This window comes from Rhea pennata, chromosome 14, assembly GCF_028389875.1.
Source record: "Rhea pennata isolate bPtePen1 chromosome 14, bPtePen1.pri, whole genome shotgun sequence".
In the NCBI taxonomy this organism is placed as follows: domain Eukaryota; kingdom Metazoa; phylum Chordata; class Aves; order Rheiformes; family Rheidae; genus Rhea; species Rhea pennata.
This window is the reverse complement of record NC_084676.1, coordinates 5,761,292-5,780,812: the sequence shown is the minus strand read 5'-3', so window position 1 is coordinate 5,780,812 and position 19,521 is coordinate 5,761,292. Positions and strand designations below refer to the sequence as shown.

The window sequence follows — 19,521 nt, the reverse complement described above, 5'->3', positions numbered from 1 at the left end:
CTGCCAAGGGGCTGTGAGTTCTGAGTCTAACATACTTACTTGCTGAGGCACGTTGTCCTTTGTTTAAACACCACAGAAGCTCCATTTATAAATCCATATTAAATACCACTGTAAACCCTTCTAAAGACTCGAGGCCAGAACCTTTGCTGCATAAGTCAGTGTAGTTCTACTGCAGGTAATCAAGTTATGCTAATTTTAGCAGCTGAGGATCTGGCCCCAGATGATAACCCTAAGAGCATGTATTAAAGTGGAACAAGATTTGAGTTCAAAGTATGAACACTCTTCGATCTGAAGTTTGAAATCTATTACTTAACCATATGGTAAGAACAGAATAGCTGTAAAGTATATTTGTTTAGAACAATAGACAAAAGGGATTAATTTGAGTTATTTCATAAAATGGGAGAGCAGGGGCTTGGAGGAGTTGAAAAGTTTATTCGGTGGTAATAAATCCTAGCTGCAAGACTGCTGTAATTCTGGGTAGAGGAAAGGTGGTTAATTTCTGTGGACGAGGGATGCGTTTTTCATTTGTTGGAACATTTCATTGTTCCACTTGCTTTCATTGGTACTTCCATTTTATAAGGAAGGTAATATATTTCTGAAATGTACAGTACATCAAGACTCATCAGGATTCTCTAAAGTTAGCTGTCCTGCAACATACAACACCAAGTAACACATGTACTACCTGTTGAAATTTTCCATTAAAATATCAGTATCTAAAAAATTGAGTAGACAGAGTTTAGGGGAAAAGAAGTAACCTTCATCATAAAAGCAAATTGACCTAAATCTTTCTTTGTGTTCTTTAAAATTTTTAAGTTAGTGCTGACTGTTTATTTCTTTATTGAATCAGATTGTTTTACCACATTTCTCTTTCTGCCAGATTAAATAGAAATAGCACAGAAGACATATTCTAAACTTTGGACTGTTTCTAATCTTGTTAAGCACCAGAAAGTACTGACAGTATGGGACAAGAGTTTTAGATAATTTTAGAATAATTTATAAATATATCAAGCCCTATCTGAGCTGAACCACAAAATAACCATCGTTTCCCTATAAATACTACTAAATTACATTATCATATTTTTAAGCCCAATTAATTGAACGGTAAATCATTTGAAAAAAATACATAGCCAGTGCCATCATTACAATCAAAATCTTGGAAGACATTTTATAGTAATTTATTCCTGTGCTACTGTAATCTGAATTAAAATCGAAACTATCTTGATAACTCCTGTTTGCATCTCTAAATGTACTTGCTTCAATTCTCTGAGTTGTATCTAATCTATAGACTTACTTTACGTGTTCTATGACTTCATAAAATAATTTGACAGGACTTTATAGAAAAGTTGAGATTTGAAAGATCAAGTATTGTTCACATAAGGTAGAGTGAAAATGTCTCTGCCTTAATTTAGAAGGATCAGTTTGGAAAAGATGAGAAATAAATCACTTTCATTATAAACCCAGATCTTCCTAGAGTCAAAAGAGTGAGTGCCAATCATTCTTAGTTCTTCAGTTGTGAGCTAATATATACTAGTCATGAGATGAATTCATTTTATTTAGGACTTGAGTTTGACCTTGGCCCTCAATTCCACAGCAAGAGGCAATTTGTAAAGCCTCTATGTTGATGTTTGCAGTAGAGCATAGTATGCTTACACAAATTCAGGGTACGAGATAAAAATCTTGAAAACCAAAAAGTTGCTGATAGAGTTTATTTGAAAGACAGCTTTTAACAGTCCTTTATCGGGATCAAAATGGCAACTGAAATCTCATGGATGTTTTTCCATCATAATTATTTTCACTTTCTTTTCTTTTTTCTGGATTAAAAAAAGATGAAATATATATATATAAAATATATATATTTTTTACATTTCTTAAAATGGAATTGTCTGCTAGTTAAAACATGGGTTCAGGTACCTAGATCTCTCAGTTTCACAGCTCAGCTAATAACCGACTGTGAATAACGTGTTCAGAAGTGCCTGAACATTTTAGGAGTCTAAATGAAGCTGAAAGCCACTGATATTTTGACTTCTAGGTACTTAAAGTGAATGTAGTAATACTTACTATTCTCAGAATACTCTGCATTTTGACAGTAATAATAGCAGTTTTGATAAAGATGTTGCAAAGAAAAACATTCTAAAAAAGTGCAATTCCTTTTTTTTTTTTATTATTATTATTAATTATAGTGTTTGAGTCGTTACGTCAATGTATTTCAGAAGAAACATCTGCAAATTAAGGCTTAAGTGTGGTATACTTAGGTTTTATTTTTAAGCCCTTGTACTTCCTCATTACAGAATTCCTGAAGTAAGCTTTCATTCTTCTGTCACACACTGTTTTATTTGGAACTAATGCAAAACATAACTCTTCCATTTTCAGAGCAAATATTTATGAGACTTGAAGAAAAAACACATCCGTTTGCCTTATTTCATCCCAGCTGAATAAAATTTGCAGAACACGTCTGCATGTTTTCTAAATATCATGTTGTGTGACCTGAGCTTTCTCTACACTGTTTTTGTTTTTTCACGTAGTTGATTGCTTAGACCCAACGTGCTCCAACCACGGTGTTTGTGTGAATGGAGAATGTCTCTGCAGCCCAGGCTGGGGGGGAATCAACTGTGAGCTTCCCAGAGCCCAGTGCCCAGACCAGTGTAGCGGGCATGGTACATACCTCTCTGACACAGGTCTGTGCAGCTGCGATCCCAACTGGATGGGTCCTGACTGCTCTGTTGGTAAGAAAAATATTTCTTCCTGATTTTGCAATTATACTCCTGTTTTGTTAAAATGTTAGCATCAGTGGCAAATTGGAAATGCAGATAATTCAAAAAAAAAATTCTTTGCAACTTTTGAAGATGATTGGTCCTGTTTTGCCTTATTGTGGGAAGTGTGAGTTTTTGTATATACATAGGATAATAAATTTTGTGACATCTTTAATTTGGGACTGATGGGTAGGGGGGATATAAAAGTCTGTATTTCATTCTGATACTGACACTCTTGAGGACTGCAAAAGTTACTTAACTGCGTCATATCTGTTTCCAACTTTAAATAAAACCTTCCGTGGTAATAATCTATGGATACGTTTAAGGAATGGAAAACAGTACATTTAAGTAAGTACTTTTTTTTGGTTTTGCTTTATTACACATCAGAACAGCATACATTTGAGAACTTCACAGAACAGAAAAATAGCTTTTCACAGGTAGGATATTTTCCCCTCTTTGATTTTTCATGGGAATTTAAACAATTACTTCTAGGCAAGAGACATGTTGAAAAGCAGACAAAAATATAAGCTATGAAGTTCATCCTCTCCAATGCTACACAGTTGAGTGAATGCTCATAAAACTTGATTATCCTAACAGAAAGAGCTAAGGCAAAAAACACAGTTTGGACAAGACAGCAAGCATTCTATTTGGTGGAAATATTACATTTTTGCATTTATATTGTAAGCTGAATCTTGAGATGGAACTGGCATGGAGCTCCATGGATGAAGGCAAAAGCAAGTCTCTAACTTAGAGTTTTCACACTGTTCATTATTTCTTAAGATTATTCTGTTGACTCAGAATACCCCACCAGTTGAATAAATGTGAAGATGTGTGCTTTTTGCTTCATGCATCAGCAGCAGCCAGAGAAATTAATGAATGAGAGTTTAACTTTCAGTTTTACTGAAGATGCATGAGGCAAAAATCCCCTCTGTTTGCTTTTCTACAACTTCAGCTGGCAGTAAAAGCATTTCAGACACTGGATAACTGAGCATAGTAGCAATAGGTTTCTAAAAACTCAGCTGCAAGTGGTTTTTCCAGTCACTCCTAGAGTGTAAGTGACCCTGAATTGTCAGCGTGCACTGCTAAATGAGTTTTGGGTGAGTTTCACCCTCATTCTTACCAAACAAATACCCATAGCAAAATCACCATGGGTTCAGGTTTGAATAAAGCAGAATTAAAGGCTCGCCCTCTGCAGAGCTGACAGATTTTGAACATGCTACTTGTGAATTTTTTGCATTTGGGTAGAGGATGCTGCTCTACAGCTGGCTGTCCAGCATACATTAGCAGATTTTTAATGACTACTTTAATAACTGTTTGTTTCTTAACAAAAGAGGTAAATGCTGGTTTTGATCAGAATATGGTTGTGGCAGCTTTTAACAGTGTATAGTTCTCAATTAAAGGTTGTCTGTTCTACTCTGCTTTTCACTATACATGGCAAGTACACGCTACGTCTGCCCCGTCGTCTCTGCCTGTGCTAGCTGTAATTCCTACTCTTTCTTTCCTCCTAGAAGTGTGTTCTGTGGACTGTGGCACTCACGGGGTGTGCGTTGGCGGAGCGTGCCGCTGTGAAGAGGGCTGGACCGGAGTGGCGTGTGACCAGCGTGTGTGCCATCCCCGCTGCACAGAGCACGGAACTTGTAAAGATGGGAAATGTGAATGCAGAGAGGGCTGGAATGGGGAGCACTGCACCATTGGTAGGCAAACGACAGGCACCGAAACAGGCACATATTGCTTTCTTTTCATAAATCGTAGAAACATAGTTGCTGTTGTGTACTGTAATAGGCTGTTCCTTTAAGGACCCTAGCGCTTTCAGACACTGCCTCTGCCTCTCCAGATGTGTAGGGTGGAATGGAGAGGAGCTCTGGGGGTCATTCAAACTCAGTAACAAACTGATCTGAGGAAAGAAAATCCTCAGCGAATGAACATTAGTAAATAAAGATGTAACAAATGGTCCATTGAGGTATCAGCTGACCCAAGCTTGTCAAACTTAACTAAACATTCCTTTGTGTGAGTGGCATCTTTTTTAATTTCCTGGTCTGATGCATCAGTGCTTTGCTGCTATTATACATCGCATCCGAAACACATCACCACCACCACCACCACCACACAGAGCAGGGGTCAAGTTACGGAGAAATGAGTGTTCCCGTTGTTACAGAAATAGCTCCCTAGCATTTTCCTGTGTTGTGCTGTGACAGTGGGCATGGTGTTTGCATATAGACGATCACAGCATGGGAGGGCCTTGCCGGTACTGCAGCATGCTGCTGTACCCTTTCCGAACAGCGTGCTGCTCAGTACAGCATTGGCATCACGCAGAGTGCCATGACTAACACGATTGCATCTCAGCTGTGATGTGTCAGCCTGGGAAGTTCAGAAAGGTTATACTTACACAAAGTAATGGTGTTCCATCCTCTCAATTGCAGTGCTTGAAATTTTATTTTGGAGAGGAATTGTTCCTAAATGAAGTTCTTTATTTTGTTTCTACAAGAAGTCGGGTAGTGTATTTGGACTATCTTGTGAAGTTACAGAAAACAAAGGAAAAAAACAGTTATTTTCCCTATGCTTTAATCTAAGTGGGAATTTCTAAGCAGCTATGTCTCTTCTGAGAAGTCTCATGAAAATCATCTGGAACAAGAGTACTCAATTGCAAAGTGAAACAATATGAGTTTCAAGCAAGTGTGTGTTTCTCTGAAGAATTTTGGAAGGCTGAGAGAGACACCTTAAAAGAAACCCACCGAGTCCAAACCGTAGATCAACCCTAAATTCCAAGATTGTTTTAATCATCCTGAAGAGGTAAATTTAACAAAGAAAAGGCAGTAGGTGAATTGAGATTCTCGTGGCAATCAGGGACCCTAATGGGACAGTCCTATTACAAGTGAATTGTTATTTCTTTAATTAAAAGTATGGTGAGATTTTTGCATCCCTCAATCTGTTTTTCTTTTTCATTCCCCTCTGATTTCTCCTCGGCTATATAAACCTTTTCAGATACACATATGAGCTGGAAACTAAAAGCATACCCTTACTAAAAAAAAAAAAAAAAAAAAAAAAAAAAAAAAAAAAAAAAAAAAAAGATACGTATTTTTAGGGCATATCCTTTGATGTTGTGGTGCTGCATGCTTCCGACACAGTGTGCTAATATGATTTAAATCAAAGCTTTTGTGATTGAACACTTTGTCACCAGTGTAGATGCAGAGTGTTTTTTCACTGTTGCTTTCTGACTTCCATTGTATCAATATATCTCTGCTAGATCAATGTAGGCATTTTGTTTTAATATTAAGAACTTTCCATCTTTACAAAGTGCCTACTATGTAAATAAATATTTTGCATTAAATTGTGCGGTAATTATTTACTTTAAAAGTTGCTGCTTTGCACAAGATTTGTTTTGCTTTATAATCTTTTAGAAATATGTCTATGTTTAGAGAAAATCAGTATATTTAAAGTCTTTATTACTGTGCACACAAAAAGATGCCTTGTACAGAGTCTTTAAGTGAATTCTGAAAATTACAAGCAGGACTGCTGATCTCTGAAGTGAGATTTTTAGTCCAGCTATTCAGAGATGTAAAATAAATACTTTCGCTGTTATGGATGTACATAATCACTGCTCCTTTTGAGAGGAAGGGAGCAGAACCTCAAGCAGATAAAATGTCTAAGGATTGTGGTTTTGTTATGTTTGGGGGGTGTATATGCGTTAGAAAGATTTCTTCGAACATTTATATGTGTCTGCCTGTGTCAGAGATGAGACTAGAGCAAAAAATTTAGATTTGCCTTACTAATTAGCCATTTGAGCAGTTATGTGTGTAGACAAACACCTTCTTGCTTTTGTGCCTGGCAGTATTAATAAGGCGTTGCGTGTGTTCATATCATCAGGCCTGATCTGTGAGGTCATTTGCAAAAGCACAAAAAGTGGTGCCAGAAAGGAGATTCACTTCAGAGGGAGCTCTCGGCCTGGTCCCGTTCTTCGGGTTTTAACACGGAGGCTTAGATGATGGGGCTGAGAGGGAGAGAGAATTTGGAAGAGAAGGACAAAACCAACTTTCATCCATGTTTGCATAAAAAAATCCTAAAAGTTACCGCACAAAATTTTTTTCTTAACAAATGGGTTGTTACTTCGGAACAAGGATGAGTTGCTCAAGGTATTTTAATTAGTAGTTTGGAAAGTGAACACGTGCTGAAATTTTACGGAAACTTATTTTAGCTTTGTGCGTTTTCTCCATGGTTTAGCTTTCAGACGAAAGTTCAGCAGACCATCTGATACCAGAATTACTTACTAAGAAATGTCCACTTAAAAAGATAATATTCGTGAATGCAGATCTGGTGTATTCAAACCTTGATCTTTTCTATTCTTCTATATCCAAAGCCGTGTCTTAGTCCTGTTTGGAAGGGACCTGACAAACTGCTTTACTCTGAATATGCATTTATTGCTAAACCTAGTCTAAAATCTCTTGAAGTCAGTAGAAAACTTGCTTTGATACTAGTGATTTCAGTCTAAGCTCACTTAGGAAAAATCAGTCTGTTTCTGACGAAGCATAGGTTTTTATATAAACCAAAAAAAAAAAATTTTTTTACTTCTCTGCATGCTTCTTTACCATTCATGTGGCAGTGGAAGAGCATTCACTGCAGCAACCTGCAGGTATTCCAAGTTCATTCAGGGTATTTTATTCTATTTAATATAATATTATTCCTTTATAGACAGTTGACTACTCTTCGATATTTCAGTGCTGAGTATCTGAGCTCACATCCTCTCTGGTTAAATTCAGATGAAGTGCTGTTTCTCTCCCACTCACTTGCATTATCAGAAAAGCACTCTGCAAAGTCTCCAAGAATGCTATTATTAGTTCCCTGTTAACCTGCTTTTTGTCCAAAGCAGCTTTCACCTATGTGCAGCAACAGAATTATGTATATAAATCAATGAGCACAAATTCCACCTTGTGCAGTTTTTGGTAAATCTGTGGATACGCAGATAATGTAAAAGTGAAAGGATTGGTGTCTGATCTTTCTTAAATACTGTAGGCAGCAAAGCAGAACTCTACACTAGGAACTAGATTTCACTTTGCTACTTTGGGTAAGAGGAAAAATAGCTTGCTGGAGTGATGATGAAAAAAATAAATCTTTTCCTTGTGCAAAAATAGATCTGTCAGGATATGTTTATTAAGTGATTACTATTCAGTGATTGCAATTATGGAGGAAGTTACAGCTAAATAATAAAGGGTAATCTAGATGAGGAAAAAATATTGGAAAACTAATAACAAAGCAATAGACTAAGCTATAGCAGTTGCTAAATCTTAAACTAATACCATGCCATAAATTTAAGTTTGAAGAATTAGTTTTTACTTGAAACATCTGAGTTTTTAGTGTCGTTAATGAATGCTGTTCTAAAACAGATCAATTACATTCACTGAAAATAATATTCGGATAGAACTATATTCTCCATAAGAATTGTCAGGATTGCAGAGTAAGGACAGTGTGATCTAGAGAGATCTTAAGAAGGAGTCAAAATACCGTTTTAAAAGTCTAATTCCATCTGTAATTCACGTCACTAAAGCATGAAATAGGACTGTTATTAAGTCACTGTGAAACCAGGGTTTAATGCTACATATTTATGAAATTAAAGATTAAAATTAAAAGGCCTACACACATACTGTATCTTATAAGGTGAGCTCTCACCAAAAGACAATATATGAGGTTTTCTTCATGGCAGCTTATCATATTCCTGAAGCCTGGCTCCTGTTTGCTCTTTTCCTCCATTAGATGTAGGTTAAGCATTCTTCCTTTCAGGCAGAAAGTGGTGAAAAGTTACAGTCAGGAAATTTGAAAATATAGGTACTCTATTGCAGATTAAGATCAAGACAGTTCTCATCTTTTATTTTTATTGCAAATGAACTGTGCCCCCTTTGACAGTCATAGAAGCTGAACCTTCAGATACCTGCCTGCTAGGCAAAGCCTGAAGAGTGGTAATGTGTGCATCGCTACAGGACTGTTCTTACTTACCAGGATGATGATTTTCAGAGTCTGACTCCAGAAGTGAGGAGGATCTGCCCCTCTCTTCCCTCCACAGAGTCTTCTGCCTCCGAGAATGTCAAGCGGTAGGATGTGTTCCCTAGAAAACAAGAGATTTGGAGCTCTGTCCTTAGTTTCAATATTTTCTTCTATTCAATATTTTCATGAAGAAGTAGGGCCTAGAATAAAGAAGAAAGTTTTGAAGGAACTAGGATTTCTTAATCTACACAAAGGCAGACTTGTAGGAAATGATCAAAAGTCTTAAGATACATCAAAAGCTGCAGGAAAATGGAAGAAATTACTTTGTGTCTAGGCTGATGAAGATGAGAAGTTTGGGTTTAAATTGCAATTTGGGAGATTTAGGTTAGATAGCAGAAAAAACGTATCAATAAATGATGAGCTGGAATACATTAGGCAGGTTATGGAATCATCACCAGTGGAGATTTTAACAACAATTTAAACGTATGTCTGTGAAGAACAGCGTTGAGATAATTGATCCTACCATGGGGCAGAAAGCAGACTTCATAATCATAACACAAGATAAAATCTCTTCCAGATTGATTTTTAATGATACTGTGAAATTGTCCTTTGTAGTATGAAAGTGTATGTTATTTTGTAGTGGCGTATATTAAGAGTTGCTCTGTCATCCCTTTAAGAATCTGACTCCATTCTTAAAAGTGGAATATATCATTGATCCAACTGAGGAAGCTGCATATTCTTTTCTGTAGCATGTAAGATGATTGCTTGTTAATGTATATATTGGATCACTCTGAAACACTCAAACAAAAGCAAATATTACACCATATAGGTAAAGGCTTAAAATACCTCCTTTTGGAGTACCGAAACTCTCCTAATTGAATACTAAATAGATAGTTTATACTTCTGTTTTCACTGAACGTTTTTCCCGAGTGTTTTGGCATGAGCATGCCATTTCCAGCTTCTAGGCATGTTTACATTTTTTCTAGACAGGAAGGAATGCCACCTATCAAGTACAAAGATTTAGATTTTTACACTATCACAAAGTCAGTAATCAACAGAAACATTCATACTGCAGTATTGTGTTACCTTTGGACACAAGATATTTTTGTCCTACAGCGATGCTCTTTGTGTCAAAGATTTTTTTCTTCTACTGATTTTTATTGTAATTACAACAGTAATGATTCAAAGATGAGGCAATTTTCAGGAGAGATGGAAAGTGTGTGGGAGGAGACAGTGGAAAGCTGTCATATCTGACAAAGAGCAATTTAGAAAGACTTGGATATATTAGACTCTTGCAATGCATTTCATACTCGAAATTAATCTATAACAGCTTATATCTTACAAAGTATAAAAAATCTTTCAGGCAAAGCCAACAGAGTTTTAGATTGCATGCTCTGTAGAGTGAAGAATACATTTTTCCTTTTTCTTTGAAAAATGTGTAGCATATTTGGACCATGTCTGCTTTTCATTACTGATGATTAGAAACATTTCAGTAGTATGTATAGTGACATGACAAAAAATTTTAGAAACGTTGACTGTTTCTCTATCTGCAAATTCAGTTTCCTCATTCTTGTTTATACAGTCGTCTTAGTGTCTTTACACTGGGTAGCAGGTCTCTTGATAAGCATGTCTGTGATGAGGTCTTTTAAGTATGTGGTGTCACACTTCAATTTTGAGTATCGTGGAATGGTTCTCCCTCTGTGCTTCTCTTCCGCAAAACAGAACAGTAGCAGTTACTGCATGAATTAATCTGCGAGATTCTCAACAATTCCTGACATTTTATGCATGCAATCTACATTTTAATTTCTGTCATGCAAGTTGAGAGAGACTCATAAGGTAGAAATTTCCCTTAAAAAGTGACATTTGGGTATTTCTATGACCTGAGAACAGTAATTTTGACATTGATTGTGCAATAGTATTTATTTATTTAATGTTGTTGGCTTTGGTTTTTGGATTTTTTGTTTGTTTGTTTGTTTTTTGTAAATGTGTCATCTTTTCTCTCTCTTCCTAAGCTCTGAATAAAATCTCTTGGCTGTGGTTCCCAGATTATATGCTGTAACAATAACAGCTCTTATTTCTGATCTCATACGAAGTTCTGCTTCTAATTTGTAACTCTCTTTTAATTTCTATCCCAGTAACTAAAACATAATTTGCTACTTTTGTGTTTCAGGCATGAGTAAATTTTTTAAACAATTTCTGTAGCACCAAGATATCCAGAACTAATATATACCTCCTCTTACTTTATCATAGCTGTCTGTGATATAGTATTCCATTCTGAGTATATAATCTGCTGTATAGAGATTTGTTTATGTTCCAAGTTTTGGGGAGTTGAGAATCACAATTACTTTTCGTTTGTAAATCATGCAGAGGGCTGCAGGGGATCTTTGGGGCTAAAAGGGAAGGTTATTCACTAGGGATAATTTTCCTGTTTGTATTCTTTGGTGAAGACTCCCTATAAATGATTGAAATATGTTACAGTGCAGTGTCAGACCACTTGAGCAGCTTTTCTCTTTCTTTGTGTATAGGATATATGCAGAACATGACTTTATTTATTCCCTTTCTAGCTGCAAAACGTTAATGAGTGTATTTTTAGCAGAGTCCTGCATTTTGGCTGATGCTTCAAAGATTCACCCAGCAGATATTGGTAAATGATTTCCCAACCTAAAATCACATTTCTTCTGCTTTTGGAGGGGCTTGTACATGAGTTATATTGATTTTCTGGCCAATTCTTGAACTCTTAAAAGACCAAAAAAACCAAGAGGGAGAGGGGTAATCAGTCAAGCTGCTGATCTGACTTTCAAAAGGGCAAAGCTGATTTTGCTGTTCATAGAGGAGTATTCACAGCACCAGGCAGTCTTCTCTTGTTCCAGAGATGATGTCTTCTCTGTTATTTTCTTCCCTGTGGTGTCAAGAACAGCTTCAGCAAGTGAGTGAATTACACAGGATTGCTGGATGCAAAATAAAAAGACACTGGAATGCTTGTGTGGGGTTAGTGAGATCGATCATACTGGGATGGATAAGTAGTCTAAGATCTTGGCAATATATAGGTTTATTTCTTATTAATAAATAAATAACAGAAGTGAACAATACCTATGCATCCTTTTGAGGACTGGGTTTAGTATTCTTTTTTAAGATATCTTTTCATTAATCCCTTGCATCCTTGCTTATACATCCCCAAGATGTAATTCTTACATCTTTAATATCAGTTTAACATACTCTTTTGTGCTTGAAGATGCAGATAAGGCCAAATGTCTTTTGCCTGACTGCAACAAACTCTGCTCTAAAACAGAATAACAATTCAGACACAAGGTCTTACCTCTTCAGCTTTCCTGTGTATTTTTTCTCCAATTCTAACATAGTATCAAATTAACAGTAGTGTGTGTTAGAAGTTAGAGACTTGTTTTCCTAAGATATTTCATGGTTTTGAAATGCTTCACTTGGTATTTTCTTAGTTTAATGCTATATTAAAAATATTAGTGTCAGGAAAGAAAAAAAAAGGGGGGTTCTGTAGCATCTCTCAACTGTCAGTTCAGAATTTTGCTTTGTGATCTATTTAGGGCCTAGGGGAAAAAGACCTGAAACTGTTGAAAGATTTTTCTTTAAACTGTCAGTTATCTGTTGTGTAGAAACTACTCACCAGGAATGAAATGCACACTGATACTCAATATTGATGTATCCTTTAGACACAGTGCTTAGACCCCTCTCTAATACTGGTTGTTTTAAATCCTTAAGTAAGGATTAAGTAATGTGAGGACTTGTTCAGGATGCCAGTTACAGGGTAGGCTATATCCTGACCCATTCTTATTGAACCGAGTTCTTACAAAATTTGTGTTACTCACTTCTTTTCTCGTGTCCTATGCCTCCGTCTCTATTCTGATCTGCTCATTAAATACTTACTAGGATAACCTTAACTTCTGGAAATACTTCCCACAGATAGCCTCAGTCTACTTCTTTTTAGATAAAGTTGTTCTACACATGCCGACAGAAGCCAAGTATCCTGTTAGGAATCTTCATCTAATGTAGTATTTCTGATGTATTAAATATGAAACTGAAATGTACTGGATACGTGAGCATCTTGGAGGTGCTCAGCTCTCAGGTCATGGTCCTTGCTCATCTCTGTGTATTGAATGTGCAGACAATTAAGGTAATGGTGGGGTCACGATTACCTGCTTTCTGGCTGCCGTTATTGTAACTGCGTGTTTAGATTTTTGCAGTTCCCAGCACATACTTCTATGTTTTCAGTAATGTAGTATTGATTCACATAAAACTGTCCAACTCTTTGTGTCAGTTATATTCAAAACACATCTGTGCAGAGTAGATGGAGGCAAAACAGTATCAGTTTTTTACTGTTGCAGCAGTTCATGGTTGTATTATTAAAAGCCTAGCGAAAAGTGGGACGTGAGAAATTAAGGTTACTATACTTGCCCTATTCTCTCTTCATTCAGTAACAGGATTAGAGCAGAAAGGTTTCATGGTCTAGCTCCCTCCTTGAAGATTATCAAATACGAGAGCTGACCCTGGACATTGGGTACTGCAGACTTAACTTGAATATTTCAATGCAAATAAATACTTCTGTTAAACAGTTTAAAAGTTTTGATGCAAAAGTAATAATTTTTGCTTTAACAAAAACTTCAGTGTCTGGTGGATCTTAACATCATCCCTAGTGGCCATTTAGGCAAGTGGGACATGGCAGTCTGCTTATCCAAATCCAAACTTTCCTCCCTCTCTTTCTAATACCCTTAAAAGATTCTTTTACTTCCCCCTCGCTGCAGTCTGCCGGCTCTATGGCCCGTGACCTGTGTCTGGCATCTGGGCTTCATTGCCTCTTCTTGTGCTGTCTCGGTGGTTATCGGGAGCCATGCAGTGAGTCCCAGATGTTCGAGTGCGACACAGGTTTCGTGTTTGCTCAAACACGGTTTGCATAACGGCGCCCGAATCCTTCCCGTTGTACGTTTAGTTTCTGTTCACAGTATTGAACAGTGCAGTGCAGAGCAGGTCGGTCAGCTCAGCATCAGTAGACTGTGGCATGTTTTTTTGTATGCGGCGAAGGAAGATACGAGGCGAAATAGCTGCAAGGTGCGGTTTAAGCCTTTCTTTCTAAATGTTCTCGGGTGATTAGGGTAGAGTTGAACTACAAGAGCTGATAGTTAATCTTTCATATAATTAAAAATGATCTGCACTTTTAGCATTTTAGTATTTTTACAGAAACCCATATAACAAAAAGATGCATCTCTACTGTATTCATTGCAGTCAATTATAAAATTGCAGATGTGATCTTTTAGGTTGATGCTGAAGGAGTGAAGTTATTCATGAGTATGACAAGTGAGTAAGATTCGTAATGAATCTAGACCACATATGTTTTAATTGGCTTTCAAATAGTCATTCAGAGGGTCGAACAACTAAGCTAAGAAACCACAGTGCTTCATGATGCTGTCCCTTTCTGTGGAAGAAACAGAGAAACGGTAGCAATAATGGTTTTATTATTTAAGAAATAAATACAATAGTCCAATCATGAGTTAAAATCTTTCTTTTTAATTAAAAAATAAAGCATTTTGTAGCAAAAAAATAATACTAGATTGTGATTCTAGGCTCTAAGAGGGCAATTAAGAAAAAGAACAAATGAATGAAAAAGATCCATTTAGCAATAACATTTTTTCTTACAAAATGGTGATTTATTGATCATAAAAGTAGCACCACATCAAACACTGTGATTTTCCAATTGGTAAGAATCAAAAGTGGTTGCTGGGCTGTTTGTGGAGTGAGTCCCTCAAGAGGACTTGTTATTTTTGTAAAGTCAGTATGCACCCATACAAAAAGCCTAAATGTCACAGATGATGCTGGTTCTCCTGAAGCCACAGGGGCATTAGTACAGATGAGAAAACTGACTTTTTGTTTAACCACTGGGAGCACCAGAAGGTAGAACTCAGTTCCTGTAGCATGTTGCCATCAACTTTTCAGCATATTTTAAATATAAACTGATTTGACTTCTTTTGCTTTCCATTTAATAAAGCAAGGCAAAATGTGTATCTGCTGGGTTACAGATCACTTCTCTCTGGAATTAGTAGAGGAATTAGCATTTTAGCATGCAACCTTACAATGGAAGGTAGTGTGCCTAAAATGAAGCAGTTAGAAAAGAAAGTTGGATATTTCTCTCCCTCTCTCCTGCTTTCTTTTATTTTTAAATTGCAGAAGCACTTGCTTTTAAACAAGCAAAGTAGTACTTTGAGCAGGAAGGCATGGGTCATGATAATTATTTGCTATTGAAAATAGAAAGCACAATATGAAACAAAATTTTAACAAATTCTGATTAATTCTATAACCCACAAATAGTTTTTTTCAGAGTAATCTGATGACAGTTCAGGAGAAACAACGGTAATGTGCCTTTTGTTGTTTCTGATAAATTTGAAAGATGTCTTAGACTTAAGAGAGAAAATCACTGCAGAGGAGTTTGTTAGGAATATGAAGAGGAAATGAAAGTTGACACTGCTCCCCATGCAGTGTTGGTAATAGATAGCTGAGTTGGAAAACATTGTATGGGGACATAGATTTTTAAATCCAATGCATTTTTTGTTGGTTTCTTTTGAAACTGGGGAGGGGGGGAAATTGCATTTTGCTACTGCCTAGCTTGGATCGTTATTAATTGATTCTTTATCGTGAAGCCAATCCATATATATCTTCAGTTTTTCCTGTGCAGAGTTGAACCTGCTTTGCCAAAATAGAAACAGTCAGAAATACATTGGACTTAGAATGGGGGAAAAACTTCCATATTTAGAGAACTGGTTATTAATGTCAAGGTCACTTTGTCTTTGTGAAGGCTGAGGGTAACATTTACTTGAAGGAAATGCTAGGTGAGTGCTACCCCGTAGAAAATGTTAAGCTTATGTAAACAGGTCTGCATCATTGCTTGTGCAGTGCTCCTCCGCAGGGATGGTTCTAAATCAGAAACCAAACACGTGAGTACTTCTGTGTAGAGACTGCACTAGCTAGAAAGCTGAAGGGGAAATTAAAACCCTATCAAAATCTATGCTGATTCCTAAGCACTAGCTTGCACTTGCAGCCTTTCTGAAATTCAAACGCAGACAAGCCTGGAGAGATTATCAGTTTTGTGATTTTTACATTGGAATCTTTTGTTAAAGAATTTTATAACAATTTTGCTTGCTTACGTGCTGAAGAAAAAAGTGAATGAAAATTACCAAATTCATCCTTTATTTCAAACAATAGTTCATATTAAAAATCTTACTTACATATGAGATTCCACTCAGATACCAAACTGTGCAGATATTCTGAAGTGAGTCTTGAAATGGTTAATGCTTTCAAACTTTCTGAAATTTTGTGCAAATAAAATGAGAGTGGTGCTCATTAAAATCTGGTGATTTCCCCCTTCCTTTTAATCTTTTCTACACAGAGTGTTCAATAAGTAAAGTCTATCTTCTCTCACCAGTATTTGTGTTTCTAGTTACCATATCTTGAAATGCTTATTACCCAACTGAAAAGTATTACTACATGGGAAGTTTTAAATATGAAATAATTTTTAAGGGGAAACATTTATTCAGGAGAATTTGAGATATTTATTCACCTTTGTTTTAGAATGCATCTGGTACTTCCCCTTTATAGTTAGTTTCTCCTGCTATTCTGAGAATTTCATCAGCATTTTTCAGATAAAATGCTGTATTTTTCAAATTTTCTAGCAAGATATATATTACATATCTGATTTTTTAAGCCAGATGTTCCTATTGAGATTTAATGAGAGCCAGCCTTAAAAATCATTTGCACAATATGCCCCAAGGTCTTAATTTTTTTGTTTCATTCTCCATGTTTTAGCACTTGAGATAAAGATGTTATGAAGCATGCAGAAAGATAGCAACAAATGACGGTAGTCCTATAATTAAAAATTACTTGTTTATTAAAGATGATGTGTTACAGGGCTACTACTGCTGGTCCTTTACTTGAATTCAATTACTTCATTTCAGATTAGGAAATAATTAAAATCAATAAGTTGTTTCATTCAAAATAAAAGCAGGTATGCATGCTGCAAAATGCACTTTAATGTCTCCGGTTTACTGATACGTACATTGACTAGGAAGGCAGACCTGTGTCATTAAACTGCAGGATAATTTTTCCAGTCAGTGATATGCAGATTAAGAGGGATTTTTGTGAAAGGTTCCTAACCACTTACAGAAGTTATTACAGTAAATTGGATAGTCACTATGCCTGATTTAACTTATTCCCAAATATGTATTTACTTCGAAACCTAAAGCTGTTCCAAAGTTCACTTTCCTTGATTAAATCCTGTGGAGGTCTCATAAACTCAACAAGGTCAAACTGCATCTGTCTTTAGGTGAGAGAGCTTCAGCTAATATTTTGATATTGCAAGGTGTTCTTGTGTTAGCTAGCCATGAAATATATAGTGGAGTATTTCAAGTAAGTGAAGACTTCTGCAGTTTGGCTTAGGGCAAATCTTCTCACTCTCTGCTCTAAACTGATGAAATATTTCTGTACAGTATTAAAAAGCTGTTATATAAAGTATATATATAAAAAATAAGCTGCTTCATTTCTAAGTAGTGAACAAATTGGTTACAGTGAAGCCTAATTAGAATACATTAGTATTTCTAACATTTTCTGGAATCCTTAGAATGTGGCAGCTGTTCAGCTATGGGGAACGGTACTGTACCCAATTGAAATCACTGGGAACAGGCAGAGTATGGTATAATTTTATAATAAATTGTACCATATATCAGTTGTAATTTTATTTGAGCACTAAGAGGGAGATAATGCAAGTTTTCCAAATAAGATTTGGTTATTTTTCCTTTAACATTTCATTAATAATTAATAACCTTAATTGTCATTTAGCTGTGTCATTCACAAATGTTAGATTTTTTTTTTTATGTTATTGGAAGTAAATCATGGCAATGCGTAGTTTTGCCCTTTTCCCCTGGGATGGATCGGGGACCAAAGTGTGCTGATCCAAAGCGTTGGTCGTTCACTTCCATTAATTCACTTCCGTTACAGCGGGGGTAGCTGGTCTTGTCTGCTCACGTAGACACTGTGTTTCTCTTCCCTGGAGAACTGCTTCTAGCAAACAAGTCCCATTATAACTAATAACATCCTGCCTGTCCCAGCGTGCATTAAAAACTGTGTCAAATACAGATACAGGGCAATGAAGATAAAAGCCTAGCTGGTGCTTCAGATGGGTTCAGCTGAGAAATGGAAAAGAAATACTCTGTCTATAAGCAGAAAGGTGGCCTAAATACTTATTCCATTTCTAGAGAGGTCAGGGGAGGAGGAGAGCCATGAGTTGCCAGAGAGTAAACATTTTTAATATGTAGCAAGCAGCGCTTGAAGAGTCCTTCACCTTTAAATTCTGTCCAAATGCTGATTAAATACTCCAGGCTTTCTTGGGGAGGGAAGTGGTGAGATCAAAATCAATATTTCAGATTTATTTAGTATTTAAATATCAAGGCAACTGGCTATGTTTGAAGGATTATCAGATTTTTCCTTACCATTTTTTTTCTTTACCGTTTAGAAAGATAAAGAAGTAACGAACAAAGGAAGTTATCCTAGGCTTTGTCTGGGCATGCAGGATTAAAAGCAGTTTGTTCGTGAATCTAAAATGGTATAAAAATAGCATTTTTATTTTTGTTGCTTTTTATTGGTTATTTGTGCAGTTGGTACATATAAAAACATATTTTAAAAGGAAAATTGAATGATGTTACTCATGAGCTTATATATATTGAAAAGGGATGCAGAAAATGCTTAGCACTTTAGAATGAAAAACATATGTATAAAACATACTTTATGTAGTGAAATATCCATCTTCCAAGCTACATCTGCCAAACAGCCCAGCATACACAAATACTCACATAACTCAGAATGGATTATTTATCTATTTTGTTTTGTTTTACATACATTGTCTATGTGGTGGAATATTTCTCCTTTGACATGGGCATTATTTCATCCTTTACAATCTATTTAAAATCCACAAATTCCATCTCTAAAAACAAATGTATCTTGTGTTTGTAGTATTCAAATATCCATTATTTGTTGTCACTTCTTAATCACACTTTACTGTCATGAAGATCTAGGTTTCCCACAAGCCAGAAAGGGTGTGAGAAGCATTGTGTGTCTACTTTTGTATGTTTTTTTTCTTTGACTCTTCCTTTTGATACTCCTTTGGATAGCTGAAATGTTTGGATACTCTAGTTTGAGAACCATACAGTGTGCCACCATATATTGGAATTCCTGTAATGAATGCTTTAAGGAGGCCAGCTGCAAAATTTAATACATAGCCAGCTATGTAGTTCTTTTCATCCGAAAGAGATTGCAAAGTTTGGTACAAATTGAGGGGTAAATGCTCATAGAGCATACTAATTCGTTATGCAGTGATGGACGAAAATGTGTGCTTGTATTAAGGCTCATATTTATTCTTTTGATACAAATAACTTGCACAGTTACACAGGATCTGCATACCTTTAAGTTAATTGCTAAGTTATAAATTCTATACAGACATCAATATCTGATGAATAGCAAGTAATTATATTCTAATAATGCCGAGAAAACTGGTATTCCCTGGCCTGAGAATTATGCATTATGAAACCCTGAAATTGGAAGGATCACAAATAATGCAGGCTGGAAAGGATATCTGGAGATCGTCTAGTCCAGCCTGCTCAAAGTAGCTTGAGTTATGAGGTCAGACATCAAACCAGGTCACTCTGGTCCATAGGTTTTTAGGCAGACGTCCTACAAACCCCTTTATTGTACATTACACAGGCTGTTACTCGCCACTCAGCACCATAGCGAA

At 36.2% G+C, this 19,521-nt stretch overlaps 1 protein-coding gene across 1 annotated transcript in view; it reads left to right on the top strand.

Moving 5' to 3' along the window:
* TENM2 (teneurin transmembrane protein 2) overlaps nt 1–19,521 on the top strand; it is a 592,828-nt gene that overhangs the window by 508,442 nt on the left and 64,865 nt on the right. Inside the window, exons 12-13 of the mRNA XM_062587647.1 lie at nt 2,523–2,723; nt 4,259–4,444. Coding sequence (XP_062443631.1) covers nt 2,523–2,723; nt 4,259–4,444 — 387 coding nt within the window. The remainder of the gene's footprint in view (nt 1–2,522; nt 2,724–4,258; nt 4,445–19,521) is intronic.